Source organism: Meriones unguiculatus, chromosome 4, assembly GCF_030254825.1.
Source record: "Meriones unguiculatus strain TT.TT164.6M chromosome 4, Bangor_MerUng_6.1, whole genome shotgun sequence".
Classification (NCBI taxonomy): domain Eukaryota; kingdom Metazoa; phylum Chordata; class Mammalia; order Rodentia; family Muridae; genus Meriones; species Meriones unguiculatus.
In genome coordinates, this window is record NC_083352.1 from 97,065,886 (window position 1) to 97,076,474 (window position 10,589).

The 10,589-nt window shown below is 52.9% G+C and overlaps 1 protein-coding gene across 2 annotated transcripts in view; it reads left to right on the forward strand.

Moving 5' to 3' along the window:
* Svop (SV2 related protein) overlaps nt 1-9,509 on the forward strand; it is a 61,897-nt gene extending 52,388 nt beyond the window's left edge. The window contains exons 12-16 of one of the 2 annotated variants that reach the window (XM_021634779.2): nt 1,149-1,256; nt 3,039-3,150; nt 4,323-4,404; nt 5,543-5,632; nt 7,994-9,509. In XM_021634779.2, coding sequence (XP_021490454.1) covers nt 1,149-1,256; nt 3,039-3,150; nt 4,323-4,404; nt 5,543-5,632; nt 7,994-8,200 — 599 coding nt within the window. In that variant the 3' untranslated portion in view covers nt 8,201-9,509. Of the gene's footprint in view, nt 1-1,148; nt 1,257-3,038; nt 3,151-4,322; nt 4,405-4,998; nt 5,147-5,542; nt 5,633-7,993 lie in introns of those variants that run through there. The other variant, XM_060382587.1, reaches the window with a different exon arrangement.
* Nucleotides 9,510-10,589: the final 1,080 nt, after the last annotated feature.

The window sequence follows — 10,589 nt, forward strand, 5'->3', positions numbered from 1 at the left end:
AAGCACCCCAGTTGCAGATCTGGTTGTGGGGAGCAGCGGGGACCGCCCTCAGGCAATGACCCTTGAGCTAAGCAGAGGACCCATTGCACAATGAGAGGCGGAGGCCCACCGGCTTTTTCTCTCAAAAGCCAAACCATAAATGTTTCTGGCTTTGAGGGCTACACAATTCTAGTGTAGGCTAGCAGGAAAGTAACCCTGTACATGAGATTGTACATTCGAGTATGTGGGGGGGTGGGGTGTGTTTGTGTGTGTGTGTGTGTGTGTGTGTGTGTGTTCCCTCCAGCATCCAGATAGAGTAAACCAGCAAAGACCCGCTTGTCTCCGACAGGGGGCAACACTGTGCTGGGGGGAGGGGCAGCCTAGAAGTCCTTTCCAGAGGCCTGGGGCGGCCTGGATCTTATCAGTGCAGTGCAGTATTTCAGGATGTTTCGGTTGGACGCCAGAGTTGTAACATGTTAAGGACATGGGTACATACCCCAGGGTGGGTGTGGGGTTCTAGAGAGAGAGAGAGAGAGAGAGCTGCACCCACACAGGTATTCTCATTTTATGGGTGAGGAGTTGAGGTGGGGGAGGGGAAAGGGTGAGCAACTCAGGACCTGGTTCAGACTTTCCCTGGAAGAGGCTTTAATCCCCTGACTGTCTTTCCGTGGGGTAAACCCATCCCAACACTCACACCATGGTGTGGTGGAAGCAGGCAATTTGGGGGGGGGGGGCTAATTACACAGAGGGGAGGTTATCACCTGGCAGAAATTGGCAGTCACCTTAGTGGGCCCTGGGTGTTAATTTCGACGGGGTTTGCTGTGACACAACTCAGGGATTGCATTAGCAGCCCGCCTCAACCCTCTATAGTTATGCAGCTGACCTCACCCGTGGAGAAAATGCATAAAAACTCATTACTGTGCAGAAGAGGGGTGCAGAGGGGTACCAGCTTGGTTTGGGATTCACCCCGAGCCTGTGGGTCTCCCCTGCTCTTTCGGTGGTATCTCAGATCCAAACCACAGCACTGCAGAAACCTAGCCCCCGGAGACTGGAATCTTCTCCAGTCCATTGGCCACCTAATGCATCCTTCCCAGGCAAGAAGGGACGGGCTACAGGAAGCTGTGGTTTGACACTGTGTGACCATCCCTGACCCTCCTTCCCCACCCTAGTTTCCAGCCGGAAGAAAGCAGTGGAAGCCAAATGCAGCCTGGCCTGTGAGTACCTGAGCAAGGAGGATTACATGGACCTTCTGTGGACCACCCTGTCTGAGTTCCCAGGTGAGGCTGGGGCAGAGAAGCCTGCTCTCTGTTCAGCATTTAAAAGAAAAAAAAGTAGGTACTTTGCTACACACTACAAGGAATGGTGAGGAGCCCCAGGGTCTGACCCTACTCGAAGGCTAAGGGTTAGGCTGCCTGGTTTCAAGCATTCTGTTAAAAGAGCAAGACTCCTGGGTTATGGCAGCAAGTAGCCACACACTGTCCTAAGATTAATGCATGTATGGACCCTACTTGCTACTGACCCTGTAGCAAGGGTCATATATCAATGTCAGGCCCCACTGCCCCAGTTGTAACACCGGTAAGTGTTATGTGCGTTAGAAAGATGTGGATTCACAGTTCTAAAGCTAAAGGACTGGTGTCAGCATTGGCTCTAGCCAGTACCTCCCTGGATGGGAGCCCTGTACAGAGAGCCCATGAGAGGAGACAGGGGCCACAGTCACCTTTCATCTTGACCTCATCACACTGAGGGCCAAGCTCCTGCCACACGATTTCTTGGGGTACACACTCAAACCACAGCACTGAGGGACCTCAAGCTTGGGAAGCACAGGAGCTGATAGCTGGCCCCAGACCCTCTGTCACTGCTCCAGAGGGCACAGTGTCCTGACCCTCTAAAGCTGTTGTATGAACAGTCCTGACATGACAGCCAAGAGCAAAGAGCAGCTCAGGTATTGTGCAGAGATGGGAGACATGGAGGATCCTCGTCCATCACCAGATGCACTGGGGGTGGGGCACCAAACTGCCAAACCTGAACATCCTCCCTCTCTCCTCCTCTCCCTCCTTCCCTTTCTCCCTCCTCTCTTTTCCCTTCTTTCTCCCTCCCTCACTTCCTTCTCCTTCCCTCCCTTTTCCCTCCCTGTGCTCCTTCCCTGCCTCTCTCCCTCCCTTCCTGTCCTCCTTCCTCCTTCTGTCCTTTCCTCCTTCCCTGTCCTTCTCCCTCCCTCTTTTACTTTTATTTTCTATTTTTATTTTTTTTTGGTGGGGGTATTCCAAACATGGTTTCTCTATGTAGCCTGGGCTGTCCCGGAACTTGATCTGTAGAGCCAGCTGGTCTCAAATTCACAGAGGTCCACCAGCCTCTGCCCCCTAAGTGCTGGGTTTAAAGGCATTCACCATCTCCACCTGCCTTCTTTTACTTTTTTTTGAAACAGGTAGTCCTGGCAAGCCTGGAACTCACTCTGTAGACCAGGCTAGCCTCAAAGTCACAGAAATCTTCCTGCCTCTGTCTCCTGAGTGCTGAGATCAAAGGCAGCCACTGGCATTTATCTCAGAAGACTTTTTGATGATTAATAAGATATAGAAGTACTTTCTCAAAATATAATTAGGATCACATAGTAATAACATATAGCATACTCATTAAAAGCACTTTGCTGTACTGCCTCTCTGGAAATAGGGTGCATCCGTTTACTAGTCCCATTTATAGATAAAGAGGCTCAAAGAAGACCAGCTCCTGCTCACATGGCCAGTTAGCAAAAACAAGAGGACCTAGACTCAGCTAGGTGAGAGTCCCAGCCAGGGTTCCCTAGCAGACACCATCCTCAGGCTCCCTCTGATGCCTGCATCAGCTGTCTCTAGCCTTTTAACACATCGTCCTTTCCCTTAGGGATTTGAAACAGTACATGCTCATCTCCTGGTTGCTCTGAGCAGATGAGGGACCTGGCTTCTCCCCATGTCCCCTGTTTGCTCGAATCTCACACAGACGCAGCTGGCATTGGCCAAGAGGCTGCTATATGGTCCGAACTCTGGGCTGGGTCAGAACCTACTATGTCCCCGCTCTCCTGGCAGGTGTCCTTGTGACTCTGTGGGTCATTGACCGCCTGGGCTGCAAGAAGACCATGGCCTTGTGTTTCATCATCTTCTCCCTCTGCAGCCTCCTGTTGTTCATCTGCATCGGAAGGTGGGTGACGGGAGGACCCCCAGCCCCTCGCCTAAGGCTCAGGGCCCCTCATGACTGGCCAGATGGTCAGGCTCGAGGTCAAAGTCTCTGCCAGGGTAGCAAGGGGCCATGTGGCTTGGTTTTACCCTGAGAGCCTCAAGTCTAGAGTTCCCAGGCATCTTAGTCCGTGTTCCATTGCTCTGAAGAGCCACCAAAACCACAGCAACACTTATCAAAGAGCACGTTGTACTGGGGCTGGCTTACAGTTCAAAGGTTCAGTCCATGGTCATCATGGCGGGAAGCAGGGCAGCAGGCAGACAGACATGGTGCTGGAGGAGAAGCTGAGACTTCTATATCAAACCTACAGGCAGCAGGAAGAGAAAGCAAGACTGAGCCTGCCTTGGGCTTTGGAAACCTCAAAGCCCACCCCTAGTGATACACTTCCTCCGACAAGGCCACGCCTCCTGATCCTTCTCAAATAATATCAAGCCCTAGCAAATAAGCATTCAAATCTATGAGCCTATGGGAGCTATTCTTAGTCAAAACACTACACCAGGACTGCCCCAGGCAAGAGTACAGTGTGGTCACAGGAGTTGTGTATGTGTCAAAAGTGATTGCTTTGATGGAAGGATACCTTGTTTCAAACACTCCCTACTGAAGACACATTTCTCTAATTTTCCAACACGGAAGAGCCCCTGACCGCAGACCTGACCTCCCAGGGGCCCCAGAACAGTCCCCATGGGTAATCAGTGGGCCACTGGAAGAGGGGGAGATGGAGCCTAGACCATGACGGGTTGGTGTTATGGGTCATCAAGGGGAACAACAGAGCAGAGGGTTGGGGACCTGGAGTACCCCCCAAAATGCCAAACACAGTCCTTCTGGAACTCAAGACCTCACACACGCTAGGCAAGTGCTCCATCACTGAGCCTCGGGGGTCTTTGGTCACTCCAACCACTTTCCCTGCTCTCACCTGAGCTGTATACCCCAGGTGTTCCCGTCTGTGAGCGGGTGTGCTGGTTGGAGGACAGGGTTCCGTAAAAGCAGATCCTCAGTGATGGGGCTTGGGAGGCGCACCTGCGCGCGCGTGGGAAAACCTTTGCTGACTCAGGCGACAGCTCGTCCTGTAAAGGTGGGATTGTGCTGAGAGAAAACAAAACAGAAACCCCTCTCTCCCGCTCTTTTCTCCTTCCCAGAAATGTGCTCACCCTCCTGCTCTTCATTGCAAGAGCATTTATTTCCGGAGGCTTCCAAGCGGCCTATGTTTACACGCCTGAGGTAGGAGAGGGGCCTGAGAGCGGGGCTGATGGGGGAGCTGGGGGGTTGTCTGCCCAGAATATCAATTGTCCTTGGGTCTGCGAGGCACCTGTGACCCTCACTACTCCCACTTATTTTACAATCCTTTTTTTTTTTTTATTTTTTTTGCTCGTATAAGCTTTAAGCTCAGTGTGAGAATTCCAGAGGTTATCTAAGTGTGTAGAGCAAATGGGGGTGGAGGGTACGCCCCCCCTTCCTGGAGACAACCTGGTGTGTTTGCCAGCTGGGCATGTAGCTCAGTGCTAAAGCGGTTGTCGAGCCTGGCTAAATCTCAGCCTGCTGGCTGTCGGTGACCTGGACGAACTAATCAAATAGGTGATGGCCCATCCACGTGGTAGGTTTTTTGTGTAGCCTTTGAAAACCCACGCTAGAGCTGGAGAAACATTCCGTGGTTAAGAGCACATGCTGGTCTTCTAGAGGACTGAAGTTTGGCTCTCTGCCCAGCACCCACACTGGGCCACTCACGGTCACCTTTAACCCCAGCTCCTGGGTTAGGATGGGTGGGGTGCACGCAGCTGGCTGGGGTGCACCCCTTCTGAGTGCTGTCTCCTCTAGCCTGGGAGGAGCAGGCGGTGCCTCTGCTGTAGCTGAAATAAGCACTGGCCGCAGAACCTGCAGGAGAGAGGCCACTGCCAAGCTTGGCTTGGAACACTTGACGAGGAATCCGGAACTGTAGTCCGAACCCCTTTATCCTGAGTACCAGCCCTATGCTGGGCAATTATATTCAATCAGGAATAACGCATGCGTGTTGTGTATTATATATTTTGTCCGCCGAGCCTTACTGAACTGTTCTTGTAGTTTTTTGGGGGTTTTTGTTATACTGGGAATAGAACCCAGGGCCTCACCATGCCAGACAAACACTCTGCACACACCCCAGCCCCACTATCATTAACCAGAAAATCCAACTGTGGAATACCTCTCAGTGGGGAAAAGCAATGAGTTAATGGGCTGCTGCCCACAGCCAACCTTGGGTGAACCTCCACCCTCCTTTGCCTGTCTCCATCCTGCCCACGGGCGTTAGTCCCATCAGTCCTGGGAAGGAAGGGGTGAGGGATTTCTGCGTTTCCCATGACATTTGGCTGACGCACTGACATTCCAGGTGTACCCCACGGCGACGAGGGCATTGGGCCTGGGCACCTGCAGCGGCATGGCGAGAGTGGGTGCCCTCATTACTCCGTTCATCGCTCAGGCAAGTGCTGCCCCGAATACAGACCAGGAAGCAGCCATCTGTGGCCGTAGACTGGACAGCATTTCCTAGTATCCCACCCCGGGAGGGAAGAGCACCAGGGGATTAAAGGATCTAGGGCCATAGGTCGGGGACTCAGACAAGCCTGGAACAGAAGCCAGTTCTTCCCTGTGTCGAATGCTCTGAGGGTCCCCCAGGATTTGGCCGGGAGTCATTTGGATGCTCTGGGAGCAGGGGTGTGGCCAGCAGTCCCAGCTAACTGGGGTGGGAGGAGGAGAAGAGAGCACGGTTCGGTTCGGTTCGGTTCGGGGCTGAGGTAACAGTGGGATATTGCCTCAAAGAGCAAACATCAGACACCAGTCTGCAGTAGAGCAGGTGTGTGTCTGTCTTTCTTTCTGAACCGTCTGATGGGGTGAGTTTCCAAACCTGGTAACACTGTTGACCCAAAACATTCCTGTCCATGTTTAGGGTCTAAACAGCCACCGTTTTTGCCTTCATCACTTTTTAAAGGAGTAGGTCAGGTTATTAAAATTAACTGCTTTAAAGATAAATCGGGCCAAGCCGGGCTCGGCAGCGCATGCCTGTAATCCCAGCATTCAGAGAGGCAGAAGGAGGTGGATCTCGGTGAGTTCGAGGCCAGCCTGGTCTACAAATTGAATACAGGACAGCCAAAGAGAAACAGAGAAACCCTGTCTCGGGGAGGGTGGGAGGGAAGGATAAGTTAGGCCAACAAGATGGTTCAGCAGGCAGAGACACTTACTGCCAAGTCTAATGATGACTTGTGTATTTGATACTTGGGAACCTGCAAGAAAGGAGGAGAGTCAACTCCTACAGGTTGTCCTCTGACCTCCACACATGTGACACACACACACACACACACACACACACTATGTTAGGTTTCCAGGGAGGGAGAAGAGAGGCAGGTAGGCTCAAAAGAAAGGCCCTGTGTCAGGTGTCCTTCAGGCCTTACGAATTCTGCAGGTGGAAAGGCTGCACAGCATGGGGCAAGGGCAGGGGGGGTCCTGCGGCCAGAGGCTTCAGTCCCACCACATAAAAGCTGGGCCTCCAGCCTTCAAGGCTCCCAAGGGAGGAGGAGGTCCTGGCCTGTAAGGGAGTAGGCTTATGATTAATATGGGCTCTGTGTGCCTGCAATCAGGTTGCCCGGATTCCCAGGAGGAGGTGAGGGCTGGACTCTCTCCTAGGGCCATTAATAATGGGGGATGCAGCTGAATGTGGTCAGGTCAGCTCTTTGCAGCAACAACAGGGGTGGGAGTAGGGGAAGAAACTGCAGAGGCCCCACGCCTCTGGGTCCCTGAGGGTCTTCCCGGTAGCACCTGGAGGGGCTGTGTTCTAACAAATAACTTGGTGGCATTTGTGCATTCTTAATGCTGTGCACCCCCACTTTGTCTATTTTCAAAGCATTCTCTTTGTCCCCCCGGCCCCAAGTCCCTGTACCCACCAGGGGTCACCCCCACCCCCTACATGCGTCCTGTCTATGCAGATTTACCTGTTCTAGGTAGCTCAGAAATTTGGGTGTGACCCTCCCCCTCCCCCCAATTCATCATCAGGGTCCCTATGTGAGATTTAGGTCTAGGCAGAGGGCAAGAGGTTTACAGAACTAAGTGGCTGTGGTTACACCGTGGGCCTCCCCAGCACTGACCCGTCATCACCCCAGCTCCGGCCTGCTAGGTCCCTAAGTCCTCAGAGTGCCAAGAGATCCCTCCTGGGAGACAGGCTCCTTCTGGCCCGCCTTAGGCTCCGGCCCCCTCTTCGTCCTGGCATGAGACCCCGGGAGCAATCTCAGTTCCCAGCTCTGGGGGTCCGTGGTCTCAAAACAGCCCTATAGGCAAAGGGAGGGCAGCACCTTAGTGTCTTCATTCCATGCCAGCTCCTCGGGGGCAGAGCACAGAGCTCTGCCCTGTCTGTGGTCTGACACTTGTCATCAGCCTGGGAAAGTAGCACAGGCTAGACTATAGCAATGACTCTGAAGTCTTGCTCGGTCAGTTTGGGCTTTCTGACACAGGCTCTTACTATACATCTGGGACTAACTTGGAGTCAAGATCCTCTTGCCCCTGAGTCCACTGACTATGCCTAGCATTGTAAAGATTTTTAAGCCGATGGGCCTGAGTTCAAATCTCAGCCCCATCCTCATTAGATAAGCTTGAATAAGCTCCTTAATAAGCTGTTGTTTATTGAGGTATATTTTTAAAACTCTATAGCCCAGGTTGGCCTTGAACTCAAGCAATCCTCCTGCTTCAGCCGCTTAGTGCTAGGATTAGAAGTGTGTGTGTGTGTGTGTGTGTGTGTGTGTGTGTGTGTGTGTGGTGAAGTGCTCTGCTTATCTCCCTGCCTCTCCCTCCCTAGGTGATGCTGGAATCTTCTGTGTACCTGACCTTGGCTGTCTACAGCGGCTGCTGCCTCCTGGCTGCCGTGGCCTCCTGCTTTTTGCCCATTGAGACCAAAGGCAGAGGACTTCAGGAGTCCAGCCACCGGGAGTGGGGCCAGGAGATGGTTGGCCGAGGGACAAACAGTGCGGGTGTCCCCAGGTCGAACTCTGGCTCTCAGGAGTGACCCCCTCGGGTTGAGCTGGTCTTTGAGGCTCAGAGCCCAGGAGCTGTCAGAGCACAGCTGGGCAGCTTACGGTCACTGCCGGCAGCAAGAACTTACCCGAGAGCGTGATGTGGACCGACAGGGTTTTGTGTCTTCACTGTGTTTGGCCATGTTCATGGAGGGTCACCCACCCCGGGAAGATGGGGAGGCATTCACTCCAGGGGTTCTCTGTGATGGGGGAAGGTTTGTACGTCACTGTGGATCTGCATGGGGGAAAACGCTACTGTGGGAGGGTCCCAGTTTGCTCAGGGCCAGCTGAGCTGATGTCATATAATTACCCAGCCACACCCTTGGAGAGCCACCGCCCAGAGATCTCCATGGACACAGTCTGGGCCCAGACCCCCGTGAAACCTGTCATTTTGTCCAAGAGGTTTCTCCTGCACCCTGGCCCCAGGAATTCCTTGGGATTAAGGTGAACCAGTGTCTGCCTGGAGCCTGAAAGGCTGGCTGCTTCCTTGGCTGGGCCCCTCCTGATCCCTCTCCAGGGCCTGCTGGGTAGAGACTGGCAGATGAATGTGGATTTGAATTTGAGCCAAGCAGCCCCCGCAGACCCTTTCTGCAGTCTCTGTCTCTGGCTGTAGAGGGTCCTAGGGAGAGCTAGGTACTCGCCAGGTGATAGACTCAGAAAACAGCCACCCTACTCCCCAACCGGGAAATTGGAGAGTGAGGCCCAGTGGAGGGGAGACTCAAGCCCAAAAGCCAAAGCCAGAGTTTCCTGAAGCAGTTAAGGCCCTTCTGGGAACTCCCTTTTGGACCCTTCCCCAGCCCTCCTGGATGGGGAGTTCCCATTTCCTCAGGCTCCCTGACTTTGAAGATGGCAGCGTGGGCTGAGGGATCTCCAGGGCGAAGCAGCACAGACAGGCCCACTCAGACTTGGGACCAGGAACCCGTTGCCCTTTCTGGGTCTGCCTCTGCCTTCTCTAATGCTCCTCTATCAAGGGGCAGCGCTGTCCCTATAGAGGCAGATCCAGGAAGGGTGCCCTGGCAGGAGGAGAACCAGGAAAGTCCGTGTCAGAGTGAGAGGGGCGGCCATGGTCTTGGCCTCAGGAGGAAGGACTGAGGTAGGTCTCTGAAGTCCTTGTGGACTCCCAGAGTCGGGGACATGTGAGTCTTCTCCCAAGATTCAGGAAGGAAATGCATGGGGCAGGAAGGAAACTGCCAGGGCCCATCAAAGGCCGGAGGAAACCGACCCACTGCTCAGCGCACACATGGCAAGGAAGCCGGATACGCGCTGTGCGTTCATCTCTGATTAAAACATTGGTGACAGACATCACGGGGTCTGTGTCTGGTGATTGGGCACAGTGTTCTAGTGACAGTTCACTCTAAAGTTGACTAACTTGGTCTATCCAAGGAAGTGCTTTGACACAATCTCCACTCTGTAAGATGCAGTCACCCCCCCACCCTGTCCTGACAGTCCCATTTTCTATCATCATCACCACCACCACCACCATCATCATTGATATTTGAGACAGGCTTTCACAGTACAGCCCAGGCTACCCAGTGTCTCTGTAGGGACAGCATTGCCTTGACAGAGGAGCATGAAGGAAAGCAGAGGCAGATCCAGAAATGGCAATGGGTTCTCTGGATCTTCCTGTCTCAGCCTCCCCTGTACACCACCACACCCACTCACGTTTTCTTGATTCTCAGGTTATTTCTGGGCAGCTCAGTTCTCCTGGGAAACAAACAGCCTTCCCTTTGCCTTGCTCTCCTCTCCTCCTCTCCCCTCTTCATTTTTCTCCCCCTCCTCCCCACACCCTGATCCTTCCTCTTTCTCCTCTCTCCTTCCCTCCCTCCATCCCTCCAGCTGGTCATTTTCTCTTCATCTTCAACCCAGCTCCAGCAGGGAAGTGTGGTTGGTGGGAGTGTTCTCCAGGGGCTACAATGAAGAGGGCTGTAGTTTCTACCCAAGGGAGAAAAATTAATACTTGAAGTGTTTTTAAGTTCAAAGTTAAGTACATGCCTGTAATCCCAGCATTTTGGAGGTAGAAGGAGGAGGGTCAGAGTTCAAGATTATCCTCAGCTACATAGTGAGTTTGAAGCCAGTCTGGACTATATAAGACATCCTCAAAAACACACATGCACACACACTTGCATGCACACAGAGAGACAAAAAAGGAAGATAAACACAAACAAGAGAGAGATCTGTTTTTTTGTTTGTTTTTGTTTTTTTTTGGGGGGGGCATGGTTCCATATACTAATACCTAGGAAGAAGAGGCAGAAAGATTGTAAATTCAAGGCCAACCTTGGCTATGTGGAAACCCTGACTCAAGATCCCAACACACACACACACACACACACACACACACACACACACACACACACGAGAGTAAATAAATGAAATAAAAGGTTA